We start from the raw sequence: 14,316 nt of genomic DNA, 5'->3' as shown, positions 1-14,316 counted from the left end.
TCCTTTTTTCAAATTTTCAGATAATTAATACCGTAATTACGGAAAAAATAAGATCCTAATCTAATATTTATTGGCGATTTATTTTTGGAAGATAAATGTTTAATATTATCTTATCTAATCACTTGCCTAAATAAATTGATAATTCTTGTTAACTAGTGATTTATCCAGAGGCAACTAGTCTCACTTTTTCTTTTGGAACATTAAAAAACGATTAAGCCCATGTCAACGTCATTTCTGTCTGTACAACATTGTGCAGCCCAAGATAATATTATTAATTTAAATGAGTGGAACCGGAATCCAATTACATGTGTATAATCAATTCTGTTTCCTTCATATCATATTATTAGACAAATAGTAGCGGTATTAAATAGTACTGCTTGGCCAAAAAGAAAAAATACATGCGAGTAAATCGGTTCATTTTGGGTTTGTGGTAACAAATCTCTCTCTTGATTTCTTTTGTCTGTGTTGCTACGTATGACTGGCTGACTGAGAGAGTGTATCACTGTTCTCTGTATGTATGGTGGTATAACAAGGAAAAAGGCCAAAGGCAAAAGTGTCGGCAGACTGCCGTTTAATGCTCAAACGCCGTATCCATCTCCATTTTGTTACCACAAACCCTTTGAATTTGCATGTATGTATATACATTAACCATAGTGCAAACTGATATACAACACTCACCAAATTGGACTAATCACATAGCCAACTTGTTTACTTTTTCTCCTCTCTTAATCATCTTTTGTTTTCCAAATTAATGCTTCTTTTTTACAAGACTATAATCATAATAACAAAACAAAAAATATATTGATTTTAAATTAACTAGCTTTGTTCATTGGGCCCTCCCTGACCTTGGTGGAGTAAGGAGGCCCAAATGCAATCCGTTTCCAGCCCTCGCCCATCCTCACTCTCGTCAAAATTCTCAGAAAATTTAACCCGGCAGCGGCAGGTGTCAGCAAGTGATGATGAGAAGGTGGTGTCTTCAACATAATTCCAATCTTGTGATTTTGAGACAATTCCGTCAAGCATCCAGGGGAAATCAAATACCCCTAATGCTGATTTGTAATCCTTGCTGCTGTCTTGAGTGTTTCCCATTGCACTGTTATTACAATGCTCCATATCTTGTATTTTGGCAGCCTGGTGTAAATAGTTCTTGTAATAAGAATCTTCCTCTGCTCTTCCTCTCTTCTTCTTCTTCTGCTGCTCCTTGTCCATTTCTTCCAGGTTTCTGTCAACAAAGGGATATATCTATATTATATGTTCAACTCATAATTTTACATAGCATGCTTTTAATTCGCAGCAGAGTATGATATTTCAAAGAGATGAATTCAGATTGCCATGTTCAAAATGAAATGGAAATATGTTGTCCATGTCATGTCACTTTAAAACCACAAGCAATACAAGATAGTTTTAGATGATGATCAAGTAAAATCAAAGCCATATATTGGTTGTAGATCTGATGCGTTTTTTGCCTGATGATGTTCAAGGGACAGTTTGTTTCCATTCAAACAACTTGGTGTGGTGTCGGTCTCGTGCCTGTCGAAAACTGCAGACTGAAAACGATGATGATTCAGCTTTGCTCAGCCTCACACGCTACGCCATTTTAAACTAAAACATAACCGTCTCAACCACATATGCATGCGGCCTGCCGAATCAAATTGCAAATTGGTGGTTTCCTGCTTTTGCGTTTGCTCAATCCTCGTTCTTTCATCTCTCCACCCTAAATTTAGCACCTGATGCCACTTTTTTCGTTCCATTTTTAATCTGTTGAATCCTCTATTCAGTTTGCCACAACATTGGTATAAATTGCTGAAACTGAAAGACCAATTCCTTACAATGTCATAATGGCAACCACTCTGTTCGCAAATGTAAGACGATGAAGCTATCCTGATGAAACCATGAGGATACCAACCTGAGCACAGAAACAGGGAGCACGAGCTACATCCCATTCATTTGCCAATTTCACAATTGGATCTTGAAACCAAAGCTCAGCCAATCTGATTTGCAGCAATTCTTTTCTTCCTTGAAAAGCGAAATGATATCATATGAGATATGGAAAAAGAAAATGCCAAAGAATTACTGAATGTTCATTTGTAAGAACGAAACCTTATCTGTCCTTCCATCCCAGCAGAGCACACTTTACCGCTTATCAGTAATACAGATGTAATACTCCAGTCCAGATATGGTATTCAAAAACATCACCCCGTACGGTAAATGGTTTACATTCAATGCCACGGACCATACTTTCTCCAAAATATACAACGTTTCACATGATTTTCCTGGGTTTCCACATTTGCAAGCAAACATGATTCAGCTTTCAGCAATTAACTATATCTTTACCAGAGAGACCAGGGATCATGTGAGATTTCACTGTACCTTGTCATCTCATTTTATGGTCTACAGGACACTATTTTGTCCTCAACTTTGCATCCTATAATCACCGCCATCTCAGGACAGGACTTGCTTAACAACTAACTTTCATTTCAAAACAGGAGGCCAACGTGTTGTCCACATTCTGTAAACTAAGCGTATCAACAAGCATTCTTGGTTCGTAACCACAACAGGCATTACCAGTAGTCCCCACAAGAACAAGAGCCACCACGGAAATGATGGAACCGATTGGTATCTCTTACAATGATTTCCCTTCTCACCACTTGCGACACAAATTTAATTGCTGAATGGCAGTCACCACAAACTCTGATATTCTTCTTGATACGAATTGTGGATCCAGGAGAAGAGTTGAGAAGTGCAAATGCCAACGCAAGTTTCTCGCTATGGTACTGCAACTTTATTTCCCTCTCCTGCTGGTCCATGTAGAAAAGCACATGGCTAATGTCTGGGACATATCCGATTTCCTTGATCCTTGCGCTAATCTCCTCCCACATCTTATGGATTTCCTCCATCTGTGGATGGGCATCATCATTTGCCACAAACACATGGACTGTATTCTCAATTTCCACCCAACTACAAGCAGGCTCCTTCTTTACCCCGCTCTCTTTCATCATTTTTCTCACTTTAGCGGCATCACTCCATCTACCGGCAGAGGCATAAATATTAGAGAGCAAGACAAGGGGTCCTGAATCGTGAGGATCAAGCTCAAAAACACGTTCAGCAGCGTAAGTGCCCAACTCCATATTCTTATGCATCCTACATGCGCCAAGCAATGCTCCCCAAACAGCTGCAGTGGGTTTGATCGGCATTTCTCTTATAAACCTTTCGGCTTTGTCAAGAAGACCAGCTCGACCAAAGAGATCAACAATGGTAACATAATGTGAAATCTGTGGTTCAATGTTGTAATTACTCATCAACTTGAAATAGTATTGTCCTTGGTCCAAGAGTCCAGCCCGACTACAAGCAGTAAGAAGGCAGAGAAATGTTATGTCATTAGGCCCAACTCCAATCCTCAGCATTTCTTGAAACCATTGCACCGCTTCCTTGCCAAGCCCATGCTGAGCATATGCAGTGAGCATGGAATTCCAAGAGACCACATCACTTTTTACCAACCTATCAAAAATCATTTTAGCATCTTGGATGCTACCAGATTTTGCATACATGTGGAGAAGGGTGTTCCCCATAAAAGCAACGATCTCTCCCCCGGATTTTATCACGTGGGCATGAACCCATTTGCCTTGTTCCAGAGATCCCGTGGAGGCACAGGCACCCAAAATGCTGCAAAAGGTGAAATGAGTAGGTTGAAAATCTTGCCTAAGCATCTTCCGAAAGAGCCAAAGTGCATGGTCAGCTTGGCCCTTCCTAGCGTGGCCAGCAATCAAAGCATTCCATGAGACCTCGTTCTTGGAATGGAGAGCATCAAAGATGAGGCGGGCTTCATCCATGCAACCACAGCGAGCATACATGTCCAAAAGGGAGCTGCCCACGTAAACGTTGGAGTGTAAACCACACTTGAAACAAAAAGCATGTAGTTGGGTACCGTGGAAGTGGATGTGAGGCGTGTCAGGGAGGGCGGCGGAAGCCTTTAAAAGGCTAGACAAGGTGAACTGATTGGGAAAGAAACCCAGGGAGAGCATGTGAGGAAACAAAAGGATAGCATGGAAAGGGCGACCATGTTGAGAATAGGCAGTGATCAAGGTAGTCCACGAGACCATGTCTTTGACAGGCATTTGGCCGAACAGATTGCGGGCATCGTCCAAGCAGCCACACTTGGCGTACATGTTGAGGAGGGAGTTGAGGATGACGAGATCATGGCGGAAGAGGGAGTTGAGGATGTGGGCATGAACGATTTTGCCTAGTTTAGGCTTTCTCAATCGGGTGCATTTTTTGAGCAAGAGATGGTAGAGAGCTCGGTGGGGTTCCAGAGAACCCTGATCGAGGAGGTCCAGAACATGAAGACCAGTTCCTGAGGGATGCAAGCTCTTTTGGAGAAGGTCCTTGTCTTCGATGATGCAAGAAGAAGAAGAACAATAATCCCATTTTGTTTGTTGGCGAGGAAGTAGAGTTGATGCAATTGCATAAGTGCTATATCGGGAAGCAGCATAGGCAACTCTAGATTTCAATTTCATCGCCATTATACGATTATTAAGAAAGCCATTTACCACTGCCTCACTCACTCGTCCTCTATAGCAAAAAAAGTTCATTCTGCGACGCCAATGCCAGCCCACACTCACCCAAAACTGCCATCCACTCAATCCGCTGCCATTGACTTGTTGCGTACATATAACTGTCGCCTAGGACACCATCTCCCAATTCATTCAATCAAAACACTGCAAGCTCAAACACAACATTTATTTATCTTCTAAACTAAACAGCAAGTAGGAATCTCTTGCAGGGGCATACCTCAGTCATCACGCAAAACATTGATGAATGCATGAGAAGAATCCCAAAGACCATTTAAAACTTATCTATTTCACATAAGTTGTAACCATACAAACTGAATTTATGAAATAATCCCACTCGTCTTTTCAATGGAAGTACCTAGATTTCTATACAAAACAAAATGTTCTTACAAATTTGCACAATATATTGAGACAAAGGGGGCAGGAGGCAATGATCATTTACAGCTCAGCACACTGTTTATGACAAACATAAGAACACGGATGCTGGCAGATTCTGATGCAGATGTACTGGGCAAGCTTTGTAGATGTTCCACTATCTGAGAGACCTGCCTAAAGATGGGTAGCACATGCACGGCAATCATTGGATCTGAAGGGTTTATGGCAACAGCTACATCAGTCATCCATGCTAGCTTTCTAGACGTTTCCTTATTGATATCACAAGCCAGTTGCTGGAAAAGAGCCAGCAAAACTCCTTGGCTCAGCGGGCATTGTTTCATTGACAAAATCCCTTGTAGATCAACCTGGTGTATCAAAAGCAAAGTTAGGTGTATAGATTTCTGTTATGTACATCCTCCTGAAAAGTAATGTCATCACCAATTAGAGTAAAAAGAGATAAAAGTTCAAGATCTTTCAGCTATTCATATTGCTAAGAAAACAATTTAATTTCCATGTCATCAAATCACTTTGAATACACAAATATTAAATATATACAATTAGCATGGCCCCTTTCCTGGCTGGGGATCACCAATCAGCCATATTTTATACAGTCATCAATCTCAAAACTTTTAAAAGTAAATTGTGCTGGCATATGCTAAGGTGACCAGTGGTTAGAAATACTACCACTGCATCAAACCTAACTGCTGAGCAAACTTTTGCCATATTCAAACAATATTTACAGATTGTATGAACCCATACATGTTATTAGTCACTTAATATGGGAGTACGACTATTCAGTGGTGTATATAAGCAGAAGCAGAACTTACCTGAGAACACAACCACGAAACTATTGAGACATCACTTCTGTGCAGGGCTGCAGTGAAGGCTTCATCATATTTCCGCTCAGCTATCAGTCTTGAGAGTTCTTTTGTTGGATCCACATGTGCCTCAGGCTGCTACACATTTATAACCCTCAGAGTGAGGCAAATAAACATGAATTCCTCACAAGTTGCAAATACAATGACAGTGAGATTTACTCTTTATTTATAAAAAAATATATTAATCTCTGCATCAAAGATTTTTTTTCTTTTTCTACTTCCCTGTGGGGTAGAAAGAGAGAGAGAGAGAGAGAGAGTGAGCATACCATCTCATGCAGATGAGCCAATGGACCATTACTCAACTGTGTCACCAAGGTATTTCCCGCCTTGGAGTTGGCACCTGCAGCTGCAATAGCTAGAAGTTTCCGTTGCCCATCAGCCAATTCTCCACTCAAGGTCTGTGTGATTGAAGTTGCTGAATTAATAGCATCCTGCAAATGTAAAGCAGGCCATATTAAAAAACTTATCTATAACAGCAAAGTCTACCATACAGGACAGAACTTTACATAAAAGTAAAAAGCTGCCTTCGTACGGTTTCATCATATTGTATATCAGAAAAATCAGCTGGTGACAATTCTATACCCTAAATAATTATTCATTCGAACAGAAATCCTAGGATAGAACGTAAAAACCTGCATCCAAAAATTTTCTTGGTAGCAGTGAAGTCTATCCTACAGCATAATACATTGCATAAAATTAAAGGCCATCCTTCTATGGTTCCACCCTATGGCATATCAGTAAAAACTACCAGGTGATAATACTATATTCCTAGTAATCTTCCATTCAAACACAAATCCTAATATAGGGCATAAAGATCTACTTCAGAATTTATCCTGGTAGCATACAAGCCTGACAACAGGATTTTGCATAAACACGGTTGGGTAAAGGACGCTTCTATTACTGCATACAACTCATTATGCAACGTCATTCAGTCTATTGCTACAATTAAATGGTAAAATATTTACAGATGCTCATCCTAGAAAAGATATTGACTATAACCCAAGATTTTTCACCAAGCCAAGTAAAAACTACATATGAAAAGAATATAAATTTAAATTTGTTCATACAAGAAAGGTAACATTTAACACATTTAACACATCAAAGTAGGAATTAAGTTACAATCATAGGAACCACTGAGCTTACTGTCACTAATCTACCATACCCGTAGAGCAACAGCAAGGGAAGAATGGGAATTCTCAAACTGCTGCTGAGCAGCAGTTGTATGTTTTATTAGCCCTTTCTGAAATGTGACATCAATTTGCTCGAACATAGATTTGCATGACATCTCAAATGCGGGAATAATGGAGGATTCCAAGCTAGACCTCAATGCATCCTGCAAGGACAACGCCATCAATTTCTAATCAGCACAAAAAAATTAGGAAAGTTCACATTGAAAGATATATGAACATTCATTCCAAACAAAAGAAAAATTTTAGCAAAGTCAAAAAGGAAAAAGAAAGTTATAGATTCTCCAAGTCAATCAAATAGATTATAGCAAATTAACAAGATGCAAAAAGAATAAAAAATAAAATCTGTCACTGGGGAAGATGACCTATAGAAAGGCAAATTTGACTGGGACTGAATTAATCAACACCAAGTACAATAGAAAGAAATAACTAGAGATTTCAGCACAGATTTTGGACATCCCCGAATCTGACAGCTTCTAAAGCCAAAAAGATATCCTTCTTATTAAGGAGATGTTAGGCAGGGTATGTACCTCCTCCCCAGGTCATCAACTTTAAATCCAAAGAGGATTTCATCTGCCTTTTAGAGCAGGGTAAGTACAACCACATGTATCCACATAAACTAGAGTTGAAGCTAAGCCTAAACTTGGAAAAATAGGAACATGAATTTCTTACTGAAGGGAATTAAGAGTTACTACATCTTAGTAAAGGAAGCTCATGCATTGAGTAGACCTACAACTGATCAAATGAAGAAAGGAACAATTCTATTTCCCTGCCCTTCCTACATCTAACTGAAAGCTGCAGCTCATGGTGGAGAATTGGTGCTCTATGGCATATAAAAGCATTTCAAAAAGAATAGCAAACCAAAAATCCATTTGAACCAATGGAATAAGAATGTACACTAAGAATTGATTCTATTGACTTTGATGATATTGAACACAAGAAGTAACTGCATTTTTACACTAAAGGTAGACCATCCCTAAGAAAGATTATGAATTTCTTTTAGGACAGTCCATGAGACATCTGAACGCTTATTTTTCAGACAAGAATGCCCCCACCAATCTTTAACTAAACAATTTAGATTTATCAATGTGCCTTCATCATCTAGAAATAAAGTATCCTCATTGTCAAGATCCAAAAGCAGGAAAAATAAATCCATGGGAAGGCTCAAATAAGTTCAATTAAAGAAAAACAACAGCCAATAGAACTAGTGTAAAGAGAGGATATATACAACAGAAATCACCTGAAGTGCCTGCTTTCCAGAAGTTTGAAATTGTGCTTGGATTTGCCTGGCCACTGTAGCTTCAAGTTTTGAACTAACTGACTTCTCCAGTTGATTCACTGCCCTCTCTCCTACTCCTTTCTGCAAAATGCCCAATTAAAAACCCCATTGAGGATATAACAACCACTGTTTCAGTGGCCCATGGAAATTCTATACCATAGTTTACTAGCATTTAGAAGAGCAAATTCACCATTTAGAATGAAGCCAATGGTTGAAAGAAAGCTATCACAGCAACAAATAGTGTAGAAACATTTGAGGCTCTACTAAACTCTACCCAGAGACAAGAAGATAGGAGATGCTTACAGCATGATTTTCCTTTTCCAATAATAAGATAAGGGTCTGCTTAACACCTATAAGTACCTTCTAAGGTTAGTTAAATTACTATTTTAGGAAATGGTCCTTCCTTTAATGCTCTAGTTTCACCAAATTCAAGAGAAAACAATACATCAAATACAAAAATCCTTTTATAAATATCAACTTAACCAGTGCCAATAGACACCAGTTAACATTTCCCATAAGACAAAATTGCTACATTTCCTGTCATGGCTTCATTCATTATGGTGCACCTGTCCAAATAAATGAACACTTCACTCCAATGGGACATGAAACACTCTGAGATGACAACACAATTTGGCTCTTTTACCTGGAATGACTCTGTAATAGCAGAAGATATACTTTTCTCCAGTGTGGGAGTAATAGCACGAGCTACAACAGGGCCAACTGCAGATATTTCCTTTTTTAAGGATTTCTCAAACATGGCTGGTAAGTCCTTATTTATACAGTTGGTGATCAAATTTGAAATCTGCTGTGTGCGGTCTCTCTCTAACTTCTCATGTTTTGCATTTTCATCTTGGAAACGAGCCCACAAAGCATCCGTGTTGGCCTTAACAACCTTCTCAATGCTCCTGCCCAAGGATACCTCCAGTCTTTTCCCTTCTTTGTTAACTGGAGCAGAGACAATTGCATTCATCTGCTTCTGCATTTCCCTTTGCATGCTCACTAACTGCTTGATGCAACAAAATCATCATATTAAGAATACGATATCACAAAACTTCACACACAGATACACACACGTCTTTGAAAAGGAGATTCTTTTAAAATTAAAAAGAGAGAGAAAATCCTATATTCAAAAATTTGTTTAAATTTATTTTAAAAAACACACTACCTGCTCAAGCACATCCTGCATGGCCAGCAATTGGGGAAAAGCAGCATCAGCTAACAGAGCCCCGGAGCTGCAACCTGGTTCATTAGATGAATCTGTAGAATTATATGGACTTGCTGAAGGGGAAGATGGGCCAGATACTTGAGAATTTTTCCCCTTCTGCTTTTTCCCTTTAGCAGAAGCTAGTGATGGGGAAACAGTGATGGCAGTGTCTGATTCACCAACTTTTGGAGGGACATCTTTTGTCCCATTCTGGTCTTCCCCATCACGGGCATTAGTAGGTCTGACCGCTTGTCCTGCAACACCAACATCATTAGCTTGTTGAGCTCCCTCAACATCATAAGTTTCTGCACAAAAATCTCTGGCCATCTGAATGCCAAGATCTGATGCCTGAGAGTAGAAGGCCTTTTCTTTTTTATCGGCAACAGTAGAATGAGAGTCTCGTGGATGATCAGTTTCATTAGTTTGACCAAATCCTGTCTCACCAACAACTTTAACTTCTACTTCCATGCTTTCAGCATCATTGTTGGCAACTACATCTTGGACCGTTGCCTCACCTGCACTAATATCCTGACTAATCTGAGCATTCTCCGCTGATGAAGCCACAGTAGATAATATCTCTGATGGCGTTACAAGATGGGTTGGATGTTTGAATACCACAGAAGGATCACTAATCATTGAAATGTCATTTTGAGCAGTCTCATTTTCACCTTTCCTCAAGTTGTCACCTGAGGAGGGGATATCAACCTTATTCTCTTTTACAACATCTACTCTGTGGTCAACAGAATGATCGTGTGCTGAGTGGTTACCAATGTGATCAGCACTTGATGGACTTCTAAAACCAGATGACTTTTGTGATAACCTTGGACTTACTGGAAGCGGAGGTGATGCAGTATGCATATTTTCAGCGCTACTATGAGATGGCAAAGCACTTGGCTTACTTTCTATGCCTGACACACTGCTCTCAGATATGGAAGTAACCTCTGAAGAAGCCAATTTTTGTGGACGGCTTGCCATGGTAGCACTATCAGGGCTGCTGGAGTGCAGAGGGGACATTGGAATTGAAGAGCTTAGAGTCATGTCAGTTGGTTTATATCCATGAGATGATTCCAGAGAGGCAGAAACATCAGAGTTTGAGACATCGAGAACACGAGAGACATTGGAATCTGTTTTCTCCAAGTCTGCATTTTCCAGGGGTGGTGGCAGGCATTGAGACAAGTCCAGAGCATATTGCTGAATAGCCTGTGTTTGAACGCAGTAAACTTGCACAGTATGTTCTCCACCTGGCAAACTATCACTTGTTCCAGTGAGGCTCAGTATAGGCATTGTGACAGTGAACTCAGCTATGTAATCCATGCGGGTTTCTGCAGGGTTAGGCCCATAGTCTATATGTACAGCATATATAGCATTCTTTTTGGCATTTGCAAGAAGAAACAAGCCTGCACGGGGCAGTGCCACAACTTGATTAAAGAATGCATCCTCAACCTTGGACTCCACAGAACTCCTCAATTCTAACGTCTGGGTACACTGCCATGATTCAGTATCATTGGGCAACAACCAACCCTCCTCACTTGCAGAGGCCCATATCTTCAATTCACGGTTTAGTGGGCCCTTTAAATAAAAAGAACAATGCAAATTGGACATTTTTCATGATGAAAAGAGCTAAATTCAAAAACGTAAAGGAATATAACAATAAGTATACCAATGTCCAATATCATGCCACATAACTAGCAAAAAAAATCCAGACATGATTTTCTGTCAACATCCCATAAGCTTAACATGATCATAAAAATGTTCTATAAAAGGCAAAAGAATAGAAGCCTACCCCTGTGATAAGAACAATGTGATCAGGGCGATGTGGGGCAGTCAAGAATGTCGCTGAGTTAACAGGATGACCATCATGTGGTCTCAATACTGCAAGTGGTGAGGCCTTACGATCTTCCCAAATTTTAACCTGTCATAGAAAATGAGGGTTTCCATGAATACCAGTGCAAAAATGAAGAATGAATACAGGTCATCTATGCTGGATCTAAGTACATAAGCCTAATAGAAAAATCTGACACAAGTCAAAACAAAATATTAGTTTTCTGGGACTTAAAGGGGGTCATATATAACAAAAACACTGGAATGGCAGTCAGGAATTTGATTTGCAGTATCCCCACAGCAACCATACTTACATGTTACAATCAGAAAACCACCTTCCAAAGAAAAACTTTTACATGCATTCAAATGGCTCAACATGCACCACTACAGCTATTAATGCTAGTCGGCAATAAAACATTTATCAGGTTTACATGTTAACTTCTGCCATGATAGGAAGCATTTGAACTTCAAAAGGATTTTCTGTGTTCAAGATGTGACAATCATTCAATTTGCTGCAGAACAATATGGAGTACATGAAAACAGTAAATAAGAAAGAGTCAGTACAAACCATGCCATCTACTGAAGCTGAAGCTAATCGGGTGCTCAACCATTGGCACATTGACAACTCAGTAATTTCACCATCATGTTTACCGACAAACTGAACCCCATCAATAAGCTTATCAACAGAGCAATTAAGAGGTTCCTCTGCTGAAAACCCTTCAAGTTTTCCAACTTTCATGGTATCAATTTTCAGGATACGATTTCCAATAGCAACCATCAAAATCTCCTGTTTAGACAATATTTTTTGAACATTTACAAGAAGGAATAAAATGTAAGGCTAGAGAAAGCAAGACCATAGAAGCAATACAAAGACATGGCATAATGGTTACTATATGATAACATAAACTACAAACCCATATATTACTTGTTTGTGAGGATGCCAGCAGACTCGTGGATGGATTGACTCTTCTTGTCCGACAATCTGAATGGCAATAACAACTTTGCCAAAAATTTGTGGCTTATCGTCATCATCAGGGCCTTCATTGATCTTCCATACAAAAACCCGGCCATCAACACTTGCACTGCAGAAAATGAGAAGATGAGCATCTTCTGATAACACAAAATGACGCCAGTCTATTACAGGACATGAGTAAAAAGAATAAAAATGGAGTACCTGGCCAGAAGGTGGACATCCTCAGCAAAGAAAGCCATATCTGTTACTCTCTACATTTGGAGATACAAAGTAAATAAAAAAGTTGAGCTGGTATTAAGATATTAAATTGTAGAATTTTATAAAAGAAAAGTAAGTAGAAATAGAAGCACCTGAGTGTGGCCACGAAGCAAGGATCGGAGGGCAGTATTGATGTTGAGGATACGTATGTTCCCAAGCTTGAGACCATAGCAAATATAATTCCTATTAACAGCAATCTGACGACCAAGAACAAGGCCAGGATCAGAAGCATACTTGGTAATGGGAGTGACCTCGAGTTGGGGCTGGACTTCACCGGGCAGCCTGACATGAATATCATAAAGGAGATTGGTGCCAAAGAGATGCCTGCCCTTGGGGGCCTTGCTGCTCAACAGTCGGACGGGAGAGGGAGAGGGAGAGGGAGAGGCAGACGGGGCAGATGGGGTGACATTCGAAGTAAGAGGTGGGGCAGAAGGGAGAGGAGCAGGAGTTTGCGATTGAGTTTGAGCGGGTGTGCCAAAAAAGGCCATCAAAAGGTCATTTCCGGAGGTAGGAGTGGCGGGTGGGGAGGGTTGAGGTTGGGCTTGATAAGGAAAGGGTCTATTGATATTGAGCTGTGGCTGATGGTGATGAGGATGCAAGGGGTGTTGGTGTTGAGGAGGAGACGGGTAGGGAAGGTAGTGAGGGTGGTGGAAAGCGTAGGGCCCAGTGGGAGGAGGATACGACGAGGAAGGCGTCAGATAGGGAGGAGGAGGAGGCGTGGAGGATTGGGCTGGGAACGATGGGGATGTGGTCAGATTGGTGGTGCTAGGACTTGGACTTGGACTTGGAGGAGTTGCTATTACGTTCAAGTTTTGATGAAGCTGCTGCTGCTGCTGCTGCAGAAGAGGGCCGGAAGAGGGCTTAAACAGTTTGGTCATATCGAACCCTCCGCCACCGCCTCCAACTTGTGGTTGTTGATTGGGATTCCCAGTGGAAGCCATCCAAATCCAAATTCAAATCCAATAATAACAACACTCGAGCAGTAGCCAATAACTTTGATTAGATTAGATTAAGGAAGCAGAGTGTGTGTGAGAGAGAAAGAGAAAGACTTGTTGAGTGCTCAAGCGGAACACAAGTTATAGAAGGGTTTCATGGATCTGCTGCTTGGATTCAGATCAGAATCGAAGTTTGAGAAATCCAATCTTAAATCTCTCGCTCGAGTCTCCTCTCGTGTGGGTGACCCAGACCGGACGATGACTCAAGGACGCCAATGAACTTTCTTTCTTCAAAACAAAAAAAAAAAAAAAAAAAGAGAGACAAAAAGGCTTTTGGTTTTAGTTTTATTTTAGTGGTAGTATTTATTAGTCCACTTCGGAACTGCTACAAGGTCTGTAACACAAGGATGGATTCATTCATTTACATGGAATATGCAATTTCCTCAAACGAAAATAAAAATGGAGTATCCAACTCAAAGCCAAATGGCATATTTTTGTCACATACTCCTTAACATTCACTTATAGTACTAGTCTGAGTATTTACCTACTTTTGGTTTGTTGTAATTACTTTTCACCCCATCTCCTCCTCTGCTGTTTCTAATTCTACATGCTTGCTCTGCTACTTCTCTTCTTGCTGGGGCAACCAAACCAACCCAACCAACAGTATCGCATCACCATTACCATTAGCAATGGCACCTTTGTGATAAGCCCATGTCTAGACCGCAATACACCCCCTATCCTTTTTTACATTTGTGCATTACTAAAGGCTAAAGCCCTCTTCCCTTGTACTCTAACAAAATTAAAAGTTTTCCTCCCAAAACCAAGCATATAATTACAA

At 40.2% G+C, this 14,316-nt stretch overlaps 3 protein-coding genes across 4 annotated transcripts; all 3 read right to left on the bottom strand.

Moving 5' to 3' along the window:
* On the bottom strand, window positions 396-2,194 carry LOC18597371. Its single transcript, XM_018123063.1, has 2 exons — window positions 1,467-2,194; window positions 396-1,222 (listed from the first exon to the last, which is right to left on the bottom strand). Exons 1-2 carry the CDS (start codon window positions 1,496-1,498, stop codon window positions 817-819), a joined length of 438 nt encoding a protein of 145 aa, XP_017978552.1. The 5' UTR covers window positions 1,499-2,194; the 3' UTR covers window positions 396-816.
* Window positions 2,100-4,723, bottom strand: LOC18597370 (pentatricopeptide repeat-containing protein At3g24000, mitochondrial). The gene has a single exon (XM_018123061.1). The coding sequence runs from the start codon at window positions 4,587-4,589 to the stop codon at window positions 2,562-2,564; it is 2,028 nt and encodes a 675-aa protein (XP_017978550.1). The 5' UTR covers window positions 4,590-4,723; the 3' UTR covers window positions 2,100-2,561.
* On the bottom strand, window positions 4,823-13,792 carry LOC18597369 (enhancer of mRNA-decapping protein 4). Of its 2 annotated transcripts, none has more exons than XM_007026361.2 (12): window positions 12,636-13,792; window positions 12,487-12,536; window positions 12,238-12,394; window positions 11,881-12,099; window positions 11,275-11,403; window positions 9,453-11,060; window positions 8,931-9,290; window positions 8,249-8,368; window positions 6,984-7,154; window positions 6,088-6,252; window positions 5,771-5,896; window positions 4,823-5,308 (listed from the first exon to the last, which is right to left on the bottom strand). In XM_007026361.2, exons 1-12 carry the CDS (start codon window positions 13,482-13,484, stop codon window positions 5,003-5,005), a joined length of 4,260 nt encoding a protein of 1,419 aa, XP_007026423.2. In that variant the 5' UTR covers window positions 13,485-13,792; the 3' UTR covers window positions 4,823-5,002. The 2 variants fall into 2 exon arrangements, with proteins under 2 accessions (XP_007026423.2, XP_007026422.2); XM_007026360.2 differs by having other exon boundaries at window positions 5,771-5,899; window positions 12,636-13,791.

Source organism: Theobroma cacao, chromosome 6 (genome assembly GCF_000208745.1).
Source record: "Theobroma cacao cultivar B97-61/B2 chromosome 6, Criollo_cocoa_genome_V2, whole genome shotgun sequence".
Lineage (NCBI taxonomy): Eukaryota > Viridiplantae > Streptophyta > Magnoliopsida > Malvales > Malvaceae > Theobroma > Theobroma cacao.
The sequence above is the reverse complement of the archived record's forward strand: the minus strand, read 5'-3'. Positions and strand labels throughout refer to the sequence as shown.